Source organism: Schistocerca americana, chromosome X, assembly GCF_021461395.2.
Source record: "Schistocerca americana isolate TAMUIC-IGC-003095 chromosome X, iqSchAmer2.1, whole genome shotgun sequence".
Classification (NCBI taxonomy): Eukaryota; Metazoa; Arthropoda; class Insecta; order Orthoptera; family Acrididae; genus Schistocerca; species Schistocerca americana.
In genome coordinates, this window is record NC_060130.1 from 755,911,015 (window position 1) to 755,929,531 (window position 18,517).

At 39.9% G+C, this 18,517-nt stretch overlaps 1 protein-coding gene across 1 annotated transcript in view; it reads right to left on the bottom strand.

Moving 5' to 3' along the window:
* LOC124555550 (acyl-CoA synthetase short-chain family member 3, mitochondrial) overlaps positions 1-18,517 on the bottom strand; it is a 324,870-nt gene that overhangs the window by 11,100 nt on the left and 295,253 nt on the right. Inside the window, exon 13 of the mRNA XM_047129506.1 lies at positions 9,576-9,751. Coding sequence (XP_046985462.1) covers positions 9,576-9,751 — 176 coding nt within the window. The remainder of the gene's footprint in view (positions 1-9,575; positions 9,752-18,517) is intronic.

Below are 18,517 nucleotides of genomic sequence, written 5' to 3' on the forward strand. Positions count from 1 at the left end.
ACCAGAACATTTAAAAAGGGTCACAATTTCCAGACTACATCATTCTTAATCAGAGATGTCTTTCAGTCTATATTACTCAAAAGCTTGGAAATTGTTATCAACTCATACTAATTACAGCCTGGCCAGTGAGGATGTTGTTTAAATAAAAGCTAATCATGTCTCATGAATGAGCCTTTCAGTTTGTGGTATTGTAAGGCAGGAAAAAGGAAAAAAAAAAGTAAAGTAGGAATCAAGGTTGTCCTTTGTGGAGGGTAGAATAGAGGTCTTAGAGTGATTTAGGATAGAACTATTAATTTCACTGTTATATGAGTTTCTCATAACAAACTTTGGTATCCATAGTGATAGGTGGAGGTACATTTCAAGTTTGGAAAGGCAACAGGGATTATGAGTTACATTTCCATCATGGATGTGAAGGTCATTGGCAGTTTTAGACTTCTGGAGGTGTGTTTCAATTCAGTGAAGGGGTGTATGATTTTCCTGTGACAGCTTATTAACTGATGAATGCCTTAAACCATCAAAAAACTGGCCAGTAGACTCGGCAATGGTTGTTAAATTGAGAATCAGCTGTATTTTTTGTAAGCATAAGCTTCAGCAGCCATTTTCAATGCCAATAAAATTGTTCTGGGTCTGTGACCACATTGCCAATATGTAAAACTACCAATGTTTCACGCAATATTGCAACTTAGCAGAAATAAAAATAAAAAGCACCCTGAGGAATGCCACCTACAATAGTGGCCGAAAAGTTGGAAGTTTTACACAATGACTATACAGTCGCAGGACCAGAAGAATTTTATTGACTGCAGTCAGCTACATTGTTTGCATTAGAATAAACATGTTTCAATGTATGTGACTGTTGGAGCACTGTTTCTTTGGACTGGATCCTGGGAATATGTTTCTTTGCAGAGATTTCTGATAACATTGCACAATGATAGTTGTAGGTTAGTGATCAGATTTAGTTATATATTTCAATGTAGTCTGCTTACAATAGAGCTGATAGCTATATAGACTGTAGCGTGATTGCACACATCATCTTGCCAGGATTGTACTGATGACAGTAGCAGATCTTCTCCACCATGACCTCAAGCTATCAAAGAAGAGGTAAAAAGGCAGTGCCTGATTTGTGATGGTACACACCAGTGCTCCCCATTGGCACCTCTGACAAAAAGGATTAGTAGTGCCTACTTGTAATGTGGTATGATTGAACCTTATTTTTTAGCCATACAAATGTTGTATTCACACTTTTAAAATTCTCAGAAAAGCATTAAAATAAAGTTTTAAAAATCTAAATTTGAAACGCCCCCTCTCCAAGAAGGTCACACCACCAGTTTCTTTTCTTTTTCTTTTTTTTACAAATCAAGCACTGGAAAAATGTATTTATTCTTCAAAACAGAAAATCTTTAACAAGGATATCAATGACACAAAGTTTGAGTTTTTTCTCATTTTGCAACAAATCGAAAGGGGAAAGTACACAGAAACTATGAACTCACTTGTGTACTAAATTTTTAAACTATTTCACTGTCACATAGTCTAAAACCACTGGACTACCAATTTTCAACTTCTTATCAAGCTCTTTCACAGTGATAAAATGTGAGGTTGTAGTCGACACCTGTTTATTGTTCTGTTTGTTGCTCTATTTATGTGATTACCAATTTTTTTTTAAGCCAGAGCTGAAGAGCAATAGCATCAGGAAAGAGGCTAACATCCCAAAGAACTATCTTTTAGTTATTATTAAAGCGTCTTTACAATAGTCATTGAGCTTTTTGTCTGGTTTTGGACACATCAACTTCTTCAAGTGTTATGATCAAATGATTTTGTTCATGTTCCACCACTGGTAATGCTATTGTCAGTGTGAAGCCTTTCTGGTTTGTCTCTTCACAAAATGCATTCAATGGTATGTATTCAGATATAGGAACAGACACTTGTGTTCAGGAATATAATTTATACAACACCAAAGAAAGGGGAAATGTGGGATTTTGCCTCTGTAACTGAGTGGTCACCATTTCCAACCGTCAAGCAGAGGACTGAGTTTGAGTTCCCAGTACTACCTTGGATTTTGTTTAGTGGGAGGGCTGTGTAAAGGGAAAAAGTTATAATGGTGCTTGGAGCCAGTGACAGAGTCCCAGGATAGTAATAAGGCTATGTTGGAATCAGCCAGCCCTGGTCAGCAGCCCATGTGCTGGGCGGATCTCTACTTCTTCCACATCACAGCCTTCCTCATGCCAAGCTGGTCATCGGGAGGTAATACAGCATGATCTACTGCTGGTTTTGACAGCCACTCATTGCCTTCATTTCAGGTGATTGAGCACGACACACAAACACCTCAACTCCCATAAAGTCAGCGGGCAGCAGCAGCATTTAAGCCTGTCAGAACCAGCCTGTCATCATTCAATGAGATGACCAATATGATGCACACTCTGTGTCAAATGGAATCCTCTCCATCACAATGCCATCACTGGGTTGTGAATGAGGGGCTTCTGCCCATCTGCCCATCCCTGGTGGTCAACAGTCCAGCAGCTGCCTGGGTCCAGATTTTGACTCTACAAAATACAAACACCATGCTGCTGTGATGCTGCAACCTGCAGCAATCTACAAGATGTTGCCATGTCGCCTGCACCATGCTGAAGCTGAGTCACACGAAGTGTCCAGGTTGTTGTCATTGAGCCAGCACCTCTGTTTAAGCAGGTCATGTCCAGGCATCTCCGGCTGTTCTTATGCTTGGGGCTACAATGCCAGAATATAAAATGAGGATTGAAACAAACTCAAATCACTAAACAGATTGGATGGATTAATTAAACACCTAATTGTGCTCATCCTCATGCATGTTATAGCCACTTCTTACCAGTACATGGTGGAACTAACAAGGGAACATTCCCAAGCATCAATCAATGATCTTGATGAAACTTGGCAGTTGTGTAGAGGGTGCAAAATAATGCAATACATACTTTTTGTTTGTGTCCAATTTCGCTTTTAAGGATGTAAAACATGTACCAAAAGGTAATTTGGCATTTTGGATTTGGAGAGAGTATCTTCAAAACAATTATATATAAAAAATGATTCTCATACAATATTTAATATGTATTAATGTTCTTGGAAACTGCATAATAGAATTTTGTAATAATTTGAAATTTTGCAAAATGCTCCCCCCTACCCCCACCACTAATTAATTTTGAAAAGTGAAAACTTTTGTTACACAATAGACTAAAGAAAATTTGAAGCTACATTCATCCATATGTACTAAAGCTGATTCATGAAATACCATTTTTGGAAAATATGCTGTACACAATGTGCTGTTGGAGTATTTTCTACATATCTAATGAAAATATCTAAACATTCATTATTAGTCTAGTTATTTATTTTACTAATATTTGTTTCATGTTTTAAATTCTTTTTTTTTCTGATTTTTTAGTTTACATATGTGTATTTTACATATGTGTATTTTGTTAACTGGAAATAATAAGTAACTCATTAAAGATACAAAATCTTTACAGTAATGGTAATATGCAACTAAATGCTTAAAACATGTCTTCTTTCACCATGTACATAAAATTAATGAAATTTCTTAATGTAATATACACAACTGAGAACACACTATAAAACTAAATTCAGCATGATTTCAAATAGTCATGGGTGATCCTCTAAATATCCTGATTTGTATCAGGCATATTTCAGTATGTTGATGAAGAAGTACCTTGTCCTCAGGTACAATGCTCTATATGATTCTTTCACACTGGCAGACATAAGCATCTAATAATAATACAGATTTTTCTCCCATGCTGGGGAAGAACACATCTTTCAGATATCTTTTGACCTGGTCAGACTTTTATTTATCAGGTTTTGGTGCTGTCACGAGGAAATTTGGGGCTTCAAAAGCAGATTCTCTAACTCTTGGTCCAAAATCACCACTATTTTCTTATAGAATTATGAAAAGGGTGGTGGTCAGTGTGAAAAAACCATTTTGACCATCATACCTGAAGACAAGCAACTTGTTCATTAGGTGATTGCAAAGGACTCAGCAGCACAGGTACAGACTTGCTACATATACAGCTTTTGATACTGGAAGAACTTTGTGAGAAGATTTTTAGATCTAGTTCTGTTTGATGTCAATCACCACTTAATAGACAACATAATTAAGTTGCAGTCATTAGAACACAATGAATTCTTTTTGCCACAGCTTTCCAGTGTGCTGAAATGTGCCTGATATGAATCAGAATATATAAAGGATCACCTGCAAACATTTGAAATCCTGCTGAATTTTGATTTATATTGTGTTCTCTGTTATGTACATTTTGTGAAGAAATTTTGTTCATTTTATGTGCATGGTGTAATAAAACATTGTGTTATAAGCATTTATTACAGATCATCATTATTGTACTGATTTTGTATCATAATAACAAGTTACTTATTATTTTCAATAATAAAATACACATGCATGAAACAGTAAACTAAAACAATTAAAATGTAAAATAACAATTTAAAACATAAACAGCATAAGTAAATAACTAGACTAATAATGAATGTTTAAATATCTTCATTAGGTATGATGAAAATACTCTGACAGAACATTTTGTATGGTATATTTTCCAAAAATTGTATTTCAGAAACAGGCTTTATTACAGAAGGCTGTATGTAGCATCAAAGCTTCTTTAATTTATGTTTTAACAAAAGTTTTCACTTTTCAGAATTAATTAATATTACACCATTAATTAATTTTGAAAAGTGAAAACTTTTGTTAAAACATAAATTAAAAAAGCTTTGATGCTATATACAGCCTTCTGTAATAAAACCTGTTTCTGAAATACTATTTTTGGAAAATATACCGTACAAAATGTTCTGTCAGAGTATTTTCAACATACCTAATGAAGATATTTAAACATTCATTATTAGTCTAGTTATTTACTTTGGTGGTGGGGTATTTTGCAAAATTTGATTATACAGTTTGCAAGAATGGTAATCATATGTCAACTTTTATATGAGAAAAAGTTTTTATATATCACCATTTTGAATACAGTCCCTCAAAACCTGATATGCCAAATTACCTTTCTGGATGTATTTTACCCTTGAAAGTGAAATTGGTCACAAACAAAAAAATATGTACTGCATTATTTTGTCCTCTCTACGCACCCTCAAGTTTCATCAAGACCATTTATTGACACTTGAGAATGTTCCCTTCTAAGTTGAATCAATTAATAAAGGACTGTTTTAAGACCACTGCTGGTGTGTCTGCAGCTTCCCCACAAGCCAAATCTGTCTCCAAAGCCAACTATAAACCCTAGGACACCCACAAAAGATTCAGGCACATCTCGAGAAGCAAGAAATGTTCATATTTCACACTGGTTTTTCGACAGCTACTTGTGGTCACTACAGTTTGGTGCCTAACAGGGAACATCTTGCATCTGCACTGCAACTACTGGAATGAGGTGTACCTAGTGACAACAGAGAACCTGTCTGAATGAGAAGTGAAGTAGTGTGTCCAATGTATGGGAAACTGACAACAGCTGGGAGAATGGTGTCCTGTTGCCATAGTGTGTCCATATTATGTCATTTAGTAGAGGTTGACACAGTGGTTGGTCAGCATCATATGGCCCTCTGAGCCTGCCAGCAGATTTGCTTCACCCAAGATCCAAGAATGATTTGCAGTGGAGTGAGTGTGGAGCAGAGAGAGGGGTTGAGCAGGGAGGTGGACAGTGGGGGGTCGGGGGTAGGAGAGATGTGAGGTGAACAGGGTCATGGTTGTCAGTCTACAACTTTTGTTTACTGTGTCCATAATGAAGTTGTTATTACATTTGCATCTGTATTCTGTATTCTTCAGGACACCTGAGGATTCTTCCAACAAATTTCAGTGTGACGTCTGCCTTAATTGTGGTTAGTATTATGTGGTCACTCCACTTTGTCACTCTGTAAACATACTCCCAAATACTTAATGGATGCAATTACTTCCAGTATCTGTTCTGCAGTTACGTAATCATACAACTATGGGTATTTCTACATGCTTGTACAGAATAGTTACATTTGCTTGTGTTGAGGATCAACTGTCAATCCCTGCACCATGCATGAATCATCTAAGGATCTTCCTGCATTTTAATACAATTTTGTAGAGTTGCAATTTCCTTGTATACAGCATCAGCACCCACAAAAAGCCTCGTGGAACTCCTAATATTACCCTCTAGGTCATTTATATATATTGTGGAAATTAATGATCCTATAATACTCCCTTTGGGTATGCCTGAAGTTACTTTTACTTCTGAAGATTTGTTTTTGTTAAGAATGACATCCTGTAATCTGTTTGCTAGGAACTCTTGAATTCAGTCACACAGATGGTTTGATATTCTATATGCTCATACTTTATTTATCAGGCAGCAGTGTTGAACTGTATCAAATGTCTTCCAAAGTCAAGGAACATGGCATCAATTTCAGCACTGGTATTTACTGTTTTCTACATCTCATTGATAAAAATAGCAAGTTTAGTTTCATACAATTGTGATTTTCAGAATCCATGTTGATTCCTACAGAGGAGATTTTTGGCCCCCAGAAATGTCATAATACACAAACACAGAACATGTTTCACAATTCTACAACTGACCATTGTCATTATATAGGCCTTTAGATTTGTATGTCTGATTGATGATCCTTTTTGAAAACAAGAATGAACTGTGCTTTCTCCCAGTCATTAGCAATACTTCACTCCTCTACCACTGCTGCTAGAAGAAGAGCAAGTTCTTCTGCATATTCTGTGTAGAAGCATACTAGGATCCCATCAGGTCCAGTAGCCTTCTTCTGTTGAATGATTGCAGTTTATTTCCTATTCCATGGTCACTTATTTTGGTATATGTCATTTAGAGAATTGCCAATGGCCTTGCCACAGTGGTAGCACTGGTTCCCATCAGATCAGTGAAGCTATGCACTGCCAGGCGGGAATAGCACTTGGATGGGTGACTATCCGGTCTGCCGAGTGTTGTTGGCAGGCGGGGTGCACTCAGCCCTTGTGAGGCAAACTGAGGAGCTGCTTGATTGAGAAGTAGCAGCTCCAGTCTAACTGACATATGGCCAGGAGAGCAGTGTGCTGACCACATGCCCCTCCATATCCACATCCAGTGATGCCTGTGGGCTGAGGGCTGAGGATGACACGCCAACCGGTCGGTGCTGTTGGGCCTTCCAAGACCTGTTTGGACGGAGTTTAGTTTCTTTAGATTTCATTTAGATAATTGTGCAATGATTTAAAGAAGGAACCACAGTATGATCTTGTTCAGTGAAACAGTTCTGGAAATTTTTGAAAAAAAAAGAAGAGCAGAATTACCAATATGTGGTCCAGATTCTTCCTGATATAAGTGAACTTGCCCTCATCTGCTTTCTTGAATTAAATCATATACGAAAAGATGTAGGCATAGGGCATACTGCTGCAAATACTTTTCTCACAGTGAGTCTTTGTTGTTTATCTGGGATGTCTTTTACAAGTGTGAGGTGTTTGAGTTCCATTAAAGAAACAGATGTCTAGTGAATCATTATCTTCTTGTTGCTAGTATAACTGAGACTTGACTATATCATGCAAAATGTTTGGTCACTCTCTGAGTATCAACATAAGCCCAGGAGTGATGCTGAATTCACGTGAAATTCTCTTGTAATTTCAATGAAATTATTCTCATTTGAAATGTAAGTTTTTCAGCCTAACAAGATGGCTTCATGTACAAGCTGTAACTAATTTTAGCTTTCCCATTGCAAGTTGAGTGGATTAGCCATTATGAGAGAGTGGCCAACACAGCAAATGCACATTAGCTTAGTTGTGAAATCTGTGCATTCTAAAGTAAAACCTGCCTTAGCCATTGACTACAATCTTGCAGGAGAACTGGTATACTTTGTCAGCATTTGTCCTCTTCTTTAACTGAGCTGCAAGCAACCAGGTAGAAAATCAGGCACAACATCTTAAAAAAATATCTCCAGCAGTCTTCCCACAACTTTGATACAGTAACCATAGACCCGTCAGTCAAAATCTTATGAAATTTCACCAGTCCACATGCCTTAATATCTGCATTTTTCCACTTCATTTGACATAATTTTAAGTTTTTTATACACAAAAAGATTCCTTACTGTGCAGCATTCAATAACTTGTTTCTTTGTTCATCTACTTCCAATGCCCAATTTCCATATTTAAATGGTAGTTCTCAAGAGCTACTTGTGTATGGCGCAAAACTACACATGGGCACAGTGTGTTTTGAGGTCAAATGTGAATAACATCTTAGTCATTCATGAAGACTATGACACTCTCATGTTTTAGATACTTTTTGCTTTATTAAACTTGAACTTTCTTCAGAAGATAATCATGAATGTGTAATTTATTTGCATTAGTATGATGCATATGTTCATAACCTTTGTTATAAATCTGAACATTTGAGTTCTCACAATCAGGAGATTAAGCATGGTGAGGAATGACTTCCCAGTCACACCCTTGAATAAAGTCTTCTTTCAGAACAGCGGCATGCTGACAGGCATTCATATGCTGGCAGAGTTTTCTTGGTTGTTTTTATTAGATCACAACTGCAACATATCTCATATAGTGGCAATAAATGTCATCTATGGTGGTCACACAGAGGAAGCGATTCATAGCATATAACAACCTCTTTGTGCCAGCCTGTGCGTAAAATTATTTTTTGTGGATGCATACTGACCTTTTCATAATGGAATGTTTTTGGTTAGGTTAGGGCTCAAAAATTACTTTATTTTTATTAAATTAATGGAAAGGCAGCATATCTAATTACTAGTAATGATACTGAATGGGAATGCTTGATGTTCATGAGCCAACCAAACACGTTCAGGCAAAAATGCAGATATTGCTACTGACCGACTTTTGTTGTTTTGAATTAGAATATGCAGTACACATAAACCCAACATTCAAACTTTGGTCCTTGAATAAAAATGTTAGAAAGTTACTTGGTCACAATGAAATGCATTTTATATCCTCATTGACCCCTGCCTTCCTTGCCGCAAGTGATGACATTTACACAATGAAAGACATAAGCATTTCCATGTGCCTTCTGATATTAATCATTTAATAATACAATGCCTCATTGACAAATCCTACCATAGATCATAATTAAAAAGCAATCAGTAATTGCTAAGTAAGTTGAATACAACATTTGTTCAGTAATATGATGACTGTAATTCAACAATAATTTTCCTTCAGTCATATTTCACCAATAAAAAATTACTCTGTAAATGAGGAATGATAATAATCTGCTAAAATCCCTTTTTTTCTACTCTGTTTATCTGTACGTCTCCAGTTACAAATGCTTGACCTTTCCCAACCTGTAATAGCCATATTTAGATATTTGTAAGCAACATGTATCAATTATTGTACCTTCCATCTTCATAATTGAAGGACTACTTCTGTGATATTACTGTTAACTAAAAGTTATTGCAGTGATCTACCAGACTAACATGACAAGATGAATTAGCAGAACATGCTGGACAAATTATCAGCAGGATACTGAAAATCTGATTTATACAGAAAAAGATTTCTAAAACCTTGAAGATCACCAAGGAGATCTATACACATACAATACAATATAGAAAGATTTAAATACCTTCACAAACTTATTTCTTGCTAAATCTGCAATTGATTTTCGAGATGTCTTTCCAGAGCGTGTTCGTGGAAGTCCCCTTACAGGTGCAGCTAGACGAAAGGCAGCAATTGGACCAATAAGTTCCCTGACCATCTTTACTAGTTCATTTGTTATTTCTGCTTCAGTTTTCCTTGCATCTGTAAGAAAACTGAACATTTAATATACCTATACCAATATATTTTAACATAGCAAAACACGAAATTTTTAACATACATTTCGCAGCATTTTATCTTATGTAACCTAGCTTTTGGGTTTTAAGCCAACTTTCCAGAAATTGTATTTCAATTTTGTGGAAAATGAGCTTGTAATTCAAACCCTAGGTCATGTAATACGAAAAGTTGTGAAACACAGGTAACATAATGTGTATTTTATAGTGTATCAGTAATAAATTTGTAAATACCTTTGTTACCATCTCTTGCTGTTGTTAAAAATGAAGATAGAATATTACCCCCGATAGATTATAAACTAGCTCATGCAATAAAAGATAAAATTTAAGACCAAACAGTCTATTGCAATATGCAGGACGCTGAAGCAAAGAGAGGAGACTAGCATGCACGAACAAAATCTGTAACTCAGTTGAGGATTTCTTGGTAAGGAGGACACAGAGTGTTATCTTGGATGAAGATTAATCAACAAACGAAGAAGCAACTTCATGTCTGTGTCAGGGACAGAGAAGTCTGTTGGGGCCCTTATCGTTGATGTTGTATATTCAGCTGGTGGACAATATTAACAGCAACCTCAGACTCTTTGATAAAAACACTCTTCACAAATATCCACTCAACTCTGGTAAGATTTCAAAATGGTGCAAAGATTCCTTTAAATGTTTAAAAATGTAAAACAGTGCTCCTTTTTTTTAAAAAAAAAGAAAGAGAAAAAAAAGGCCATACTATCCTATCTCTACAGTATCAGTGAGTTGCAATTGGAATCGATCAATTCGTATAAATACATGGGTGTAAGAGTATTTTGCGATATGGAATGGAAATATCACAATAGCTCAATTGCATGTAAGGTGAGGTTTCATTCATACGATAGTTGGGAAAATGTAGCCTTTTTACAAAGGAAAATGCTTACAAAACTCTAGTGAAACCCATCCTAGGCCCACACAAGAAATGACTAATATCAGCACATAAAAGTCTCAACAGTACCATAATTATACTTTATGTAACCAACACATGTACCTTAATATGTTATTCAATGGGAAATATCCCCTACCATGCATTTCATAGAGGTTTGTGTGGTAAGTATGTATATGTGGATATGAACCTATTTCACGTAGTTCATTGTACAATGTGTGAAAGGTGGTGGGTAGGCGTTACTAGCTCACATCTGTGTATATAAAAAAATTACTTGCCATGAGAATGTAAAATGACTTGTTCCAAATTGTTACAATTTATTTTGCAAAATAACCCATGGAACATGGAACTAACATACTAACTTAAAAACTGTGAGTCATTTGTCAATGGTGAGAGCATCATACTTGAGTTTGTGGCCTAAATATTCAGTATTCACCACACTGATAATAATAATTAGCTATCCTGGTAATATCTATTAATTTATTCAAATCTTGAGATAGCATCCTCCTAGCTACATTATATTATCCTGAGTGCTCTAATGGACATGAAGATGAGAGTAAACATACAATACATTAAATTAATATTACAGTCCAAAAATAGTAGCTATGAAGCTGCTATGTGGTGCAGTGAAAGTTTCTGCATGTAGTTAATGGCTTTCAATGTGTAACTGATGACTGGCAATCCTGATAACTTGTATGAGGGTACAAAGTGTCTCTGTATCCAATATAGGACATCAGGACATTGACTAACAAAATCTCACAAATAATTTGTGGGTAACATATCAGGTAAATGGGGATACCAAAGAAGAAACAGGATTTGTTTTCTGGACAAGAACTGTTTTTTAACATCCCTTCCAAGATACAGATGAAGACTGGCCTGCTGGAATACAGTTGTGGAAATGCACTGATGGAAGAGTCCACAGAATCCCTGGCACCATGGTCAGTGTAAAGGGGGCATACAATATGGAGCAAGTCTGATGGTACCCCAGACTATCAGACACTCATTCAGTATGATGATCAGTAATGAATTCTTGGAATTTGTATTAACCCCTAATACATCCACTTGTACTCAAATTTTATTGTTGCCTAAACTAATCTGAGGAGGATTAGTGTTCAAGGTGCCACTGAAAATGAGATGATAAGTGTAGTAACACTGTTCACGTTTACGTAGCACTTCACTTAGCATAGACAGGGACTGAGTCCTAGGCAGGCCCGATGTTAACTGACTGGGCACAGCCCGTGCTGCCTGAGATGATGTTGTTGTTACGCCGTCAGAGGTCGTGTCCGAATTCTCGCATGCCCTCTGGTGGACAGAGCTCTACTTGAGGCAACTACCGTCTGTGACGCGCTGTGCCAATGTGGGCCTCCCGCGATCTGTCTGGTGGCTGCTGCACTCCTCCTCCTTCAGGGGGTGAAGCCACTGTGATCCACTGCGTCAGAAGGTGGAGCGTCGGGCAGGAGCGATGACCTCCACATCCATTGGAAGGCCGGAGTCGAGGGGATCTGCCAACCCTCGAGCCGGAACCTTCGAATATGGCTGGAAGTGACCCACACGAAGAGGCCCCCGTCGTCCCACCACTGGAGCCCGGGACAGAACGAGTGACAAACTGTTGAACTCCGGATCCTGTTCCACCTCGGGAGGGGCAAGACCCAGTGGTGGGGACGATGGGGAAGGGACGACCACAGGTGAACCAGCCTCCTGAGAAATTGGGCCTGCGAGGGGGCCGATTCTCGCTGGGGCATCTCGAATGATGGCGATGCTGGTGCTGGAGCTACTGGAGGCTGCCAAGGCTGAGAGCCATCACAGTGTGGCCGAGTCACAGTGGGGAGAGGCGGTAACGTCCCCTGAGAAACCAACACAGGTGCCGGCAATAGGGAAGCTGGTGTCCAAGAGGTCGGAGGGTGGGTGCCCAAACGTGGACGTAGCTGATTTTGGTGACGACATACCACCCGGTCCCCCACCTGCAAGGCATAGAGCTGGCGGCCATTTCGGCGCAGGACCACCGCCGGTATCCAACGTGGATTGCGACCAAACCCACGGGCCCAGACTGACATACCCAGTGGAAAGCCAGGTACTCCGTGTTGCGAAGACTGGCGAGGACCAGGCCGGAGGAGGTGCAGCAGAATCCTAGGTTGGCGCCCATGAGGGAGCTCTGCGGGGCTGCATTCTCCCATTGGTGTGGTCCGGTATGCTGTCAGGAAAAACGTCAATGCTTCCTCCACAGGAAATTCGTGCACATACTTTTTCATCTGTGTCTTAAATGTGTGCACCATGTGCTCGGCTTCCCCATTCGATTGTGGATGGAAGGGGGGAGAGCAAACGTGCCGAATACCGAAGCGCCTACAAAAATCCTTGGAGGTCTGCGAAATAAACTGCAGTCCATTGTCCAAGACCAGGGTGATTGGCAGACCTTCCACAGAAAAGATTTTGGCTAGTGCCTGGATTGCAACTTCTGAAGTGGTTGAGGAGCAGTGAACCACATATGGGAATCGGGAATAAGCATCAATGACAATGAGCCAAAAGCCATTGAGAAACAGGCCTGCAAAATCGACGTGAACACATTCCCATGCTTGGGTTGCCGGCGGCCATGAAGAGAATGCTGCCCTGGGAGATGCCTGTTGGCTCACACACTGGGAACAGGCAGCCACCAAGTGCTCAATTTCTCTGTCAATACTGGGCCAGTACACATGTCTGCGAGCCAAGGTTTTAGTACGGGAAACACCCCAGTACCCTGCATGTAATAACGTGAGGACTTCCCTTCGTAAACTTGCAGGAATAACCACGCGAGGAGCTGTATCATTGGTAGCCAGAAGGAGAACTCCTTCCAAGACCGAGAGACGGTCTCGTAGAATAAAATAATTATGAAGAGGGTCCGAGGCCCGGCCTGGAGGGCGGGATGACCACCCCTGCTGAATGAGGCGAACTACTTGCCGGAGAACCGGGTCGGCTGCTGTTTCCCTGGCGACTCGAGAACTAGTGATCGGGAAGCCATCAACCACTTGGCGGGACGCCACATCCAAATGAAAACACATAATCTCCTCACGATCGAACATAGGATCCGGGCCCACCGGAAGATGGGAAAGAGCGTCAGCGTTGGCATGCTGTCCGGTAGGGCGAAAATGAATGTCATAATGGTACTTAGAGAGGAACAAGGCCCAGCGCTGTAGTCTGTGGGCTGCCCTATCCGGAATCTGAGAGGCGGGGCCAAATAACGCTATTAACGGCTTATGGTCAGTGATTAACTGAAACTTCGTGCCATACAAGAAAGGGTGAAACTTGGTAAAAGCGTAGACAATGGCCAAAGCCTCTTTTTTCCACCTGAGAGTAATGGGCCTGCGCGGGACTAAGAGTTTTAGATGCAAACGCCAGTGGTTGCTCGAAACCGTCTGCATTGTGATGGGCCAGGACCGCCCCCACCCCATACTGCAAAGCATCTGTAGCCAGGACCAATGGCTTATGGGGGCAAAAGTAGCCAAACAAGGCGCTGACATGAGGAGGCCCTTCAACGAGATGAAAGCTCGCTCGCATGCAGGCGACCAATCAAAAGGCAGTGCATGGGGCGGGCTATGGTGGAAGCCCTGGGAATGAACCGGTTGTAATAGGTTATCTTGCCTAAAAAAGCTTGTAACTCTTTCAGCAAAGCGGGCCGAGGAAGGTCGACGATACCTTGGACCAAACTTCCTAGTGGCTGGATGCTGTGCAGAGAGATGGTGTAGCCCGCATACTCAATGGACGGTTGGAAGAAGTTTGACTTATGCAGGTTGCAACGCAAGCCCACAGACCTGAATTTGAGAAAGAGTGTCCGAAGGTTGTGCAAGTGTTCCTTCGTGTTGTGGCCTGTGACAATTATGTCATCCAGGTAATTAATTCAATGAGGGATTGTCGACGTGATGTACTCAAGATAACGCTGGAATATCGCCGGGGTACTGGATATACCGAAGGCCAACCACTGGTATTGGTAAAGGCCAAATGGGGTGTTGACGACCACCAGCTCTTTGGAGTCCTCATCAAGTGGTATCTGATGATAAGCCTCCGAAAGATCAATTTTCGAAAAATATTGGCCTCCCGCCACGGCAGAGAACAATTCATCAGCACGAGGCAAAGGATAGGTATCCACCACCAATTGTGAATTAATGGTGGCCTTGAAATCGCCACAAAGACGCAATTTTCCTGAGGGCTTCCTTACAATAACGAGGGGCGAAGCCCACTCACTAGAAGAAATGGAAAGAACGACCCCTAGGGCTGTCAGCCGGTCTAGCTCTTCCTTTACCTGAGGGCGGAGAGCCAAGGGGATCTGCCTCGCACGTAGAAAATGCGGGCGAGCTGACGCCTTCAACGTTAAGTGAGCTTCAAAATCTGAAACACGCCCCAGGCCCTCCTCAAAGATATCTGGAAAGTGTGAGATCAAAGATTCCAATGATTGATAGGGAACGTCTTCGGAGACCAACTGTATGGTGTCAGCGATAGAAAAACCGAAAGCTTGAAAGGCATCCAGGCCAAAAAGGTTAGCGGAGCTCGCACCACTGACAACAATAAAAGTAATAGGCTGAGTGACTAATTTGTAAGTCACGTCGGTAGTGAATTGACCCAGTAGGGGAATGAACTGTTTACCATAACCGCATAGACGCCGGTAAACTGGCGCCAATGGGGGCGATCCAAGGTCGGAATAAGTTTGTGCATTCAACAACGAAACTGCCGCGCCCGTATCTACTTGCAGTTGTAACCAACGCGACCGAACCGACACCTCGATAAAGAGTTTGCGTGCCGATGCGTCGGGAGCCTGGCCCGATGAAACTTCCTGAATGTCAACGTTCATGTCCTCTGTACCTGCTTCCTTCGATTCTTTTGAGGCTGAGCGGCAAACTTTAGCAATGTGTCCTTTTTTATTACACTTGCGACAAACAGCCCAATGCTGGGGGCACTCTGACTGATCATGATGTATATAGCACGACGCACAGGACGGCAACAGGGGCTGGCGACCAGAATTCTGTTTACGCGCCGTGCGGGAGTGGCCGTAACGGCCGGATTGTACCGCTCGCACGTCGGCCACCCTGGACACAGTGGACATGGATGCGCCGCCCTGAACTGCCGTGACATCTTCTAAGAGAGCAACAGACTGGGGGCTGCAGTATATTCCTCAATTTTCACAGTTAATATTGGTTCTCAAAACTTTGTAAGTACGCTTTTGTGGGATACTTGATGTATATCTTCAGGCATCTACCAGTTTAAGTTTGCCAGCATTTTAATAATGCTCTCTCATAGATTAGGCATACCTATGAACATTTATGCTGCCCTTCTTTGTATATACTTAATATCTTCTGTTCTTCCTATTTGGTATGGGTCCCACACAACTGAGCAATATTCTAGGATGGATCCCATAAGTGTTCCATAAGCAATCTCCTTTCTAGAATTAATGCATTTTACCAGTATCCTATCAATGAAATGAAGTCTGTAACGTGCTACACCTACAACTGGAAGTCTGTAACATGCTACACCTACAACTGAGCCAGTGCAATGATTCTGTTTCATATCTCCAGTCCACAGCCCCTTGAGGTTTCCAAAGTACAGCATATAACATGATAGTGTGTAACATAACTATGTTAGTGCATGAGAAACAGTGTGCTGTACTATAATTTTGAATTTGAAGTGTTTGTCAATACAAGGAATTCCCTGTCTTTAAGCACGAAAATGCCAGACCAAGCATGAGTGTTGCAGCATCTGCAAAAATCCAACACCATGGGTTCACTCTCATTGATCATCCTCCATACCGTCCCAACTTGGCCCCATCTGATTTTCATCTATTTCCAAAACTTAAAGAATATCTTCAAGGACTTCACTTTGATAGTGACGAAGCAGTGTAAGGGGAGGTTAGTTGTGGCTTCATCAACAAAGTCAGGCATGCTACAGTGATTCTATCAACAAACTGATCTATCATTGAGAAATAAAAATGTAGACATGAAGAATAAATATGTAGAGGATTAGTAAAGTTTGTTTTATTTAAAAACCTTTAAGAATTTTCACATAAAAAATTCAGAAGCATTTCTTTTCAGCATGCCCTCATAGAAACCAGTGTTTAGTGCTGAAATGATGATCAGCCATGCTACAATCAACCAATCAACACAAAGCAGGGACACACCTGTCTGTTTTCAATTGCACACACTCTGATGTGAAGTCATCCCTTCTGGCACTATGAGTGCTATGTTAATGACATCAGGTCATTATTTTTCTTTGAAAGTGGGTTTTCTTGTTTCCATTTTGTTTTAATCTTCACAATGTTAAATTATTAATTATAAAATTTAAATATATTTAAACAGTACAATTTATATATGTAAAATTAATATATTCAGTTTAGTTATGATTACTACCCTTGTAAGTCAAAAGGTTATACGTTATCCCATTGTAGCACATTGGTAAAATTTTGCATGAGCCACCACTAGCATCTAGTTTATTGCTTTGATTTTTGTTCTTGGGATAGCGTAAGAGAAAAGTGGAATCTGGATTTAGCATGATCAGTGTTTTCAGAATTCATGCTGCTAGCACAGATACAAGAGGGAGGGGTATCAGTGAGATCATTATCTCAACCCCCTGCCCCCATGAGCACATTTTGCTGAAAACATTTATATTTTTACACATGTAAATTTTAAAATTTTTTAGTTTCTTTCTAGATAATATAGAAGCATGAAAACAAAGAGTCTCAAAAGATTCAAGGAATTCTAGAACATTATGAACTACACATGGACCCTTCTTTCAGTTTCATTGTAATAGATACCCTGGGAAGGGACGTGGGAGGCCACCGGTGATGAAGTTCATCTTCTGCTCCTCCTCTTCCAATCCAATGTTCTGGAATGGTGTCATCCAAGTAACATCTGACATGCTTAGAGAATTTCTTTCAGTACAACCAATATTACCTGAATGACACCATTCCAGGACATTGGATTGTAAGAGGAGGGGCAGAAGATGAACTTCATCACTGGTGGCCTCCCAGGTCTCCAGACCTCACACCTTGTGACTTGAATCTGGGGGGTTATGTAAAAGACAGTGATTTTACACCCCCTATGCCTGACACTCTGGAAAATCTGTAATATCTCATTGTTAAAGCTGTGAATTTGGTAATGAGAGACCAGCTGCTCGATTTGTGGCAGGAAATGAGACACCGTTTTGACATCTGTCATGTAACACATGGTGCTCACATTGAATGCATAAAAATGTGAACTTTTCTATTTCCAGGAACACTGGAGTAGTGTTTCTATCTTTTGGAGTCCAGAAGCAATAAATGTCTGAATCATGCTCCTTCTTTTTGAACAGCCCTGCATGTGTATAACTTGTAATGACAGTAGGTTATATTCTTTTCCCATATCCTCTAAACAGTGGGCAACGGGAGCAACAACAAAGTGGATTTGGAACTTTGCTTTGCATTAAGAAACCCTGATTACTGGGAAATTTAATATATCATTGCTAACCAAACATGCTACACAGAACCAATGATGTTCAGGCTACAAAATAATGTAATAGTTGAAATGTCAAGCAATTTTCTGCTTACCTCAGCTACATTTTCAAAATACTCCAGTTTCGCATGTAGGTCCCTTAATGTTAAATAGAACTATTGTTACCAGTGTGTAATATATTGAACAGTTGTATTTAAAAGTTATTTCCATTTTCATTTCATTTCTTGTATTGTTGTAATTGAATATCCAGTTTTATGTACTCATATAGACAGACTCATTCAGTACACATTACATTGTATGCATTTCATAAATGTGAGACAGAAAGTGAAAAGAGACCTCTTGTCAAAAATTTTGCATTTGAGCTATTGTAATTTTCACTTTCAGC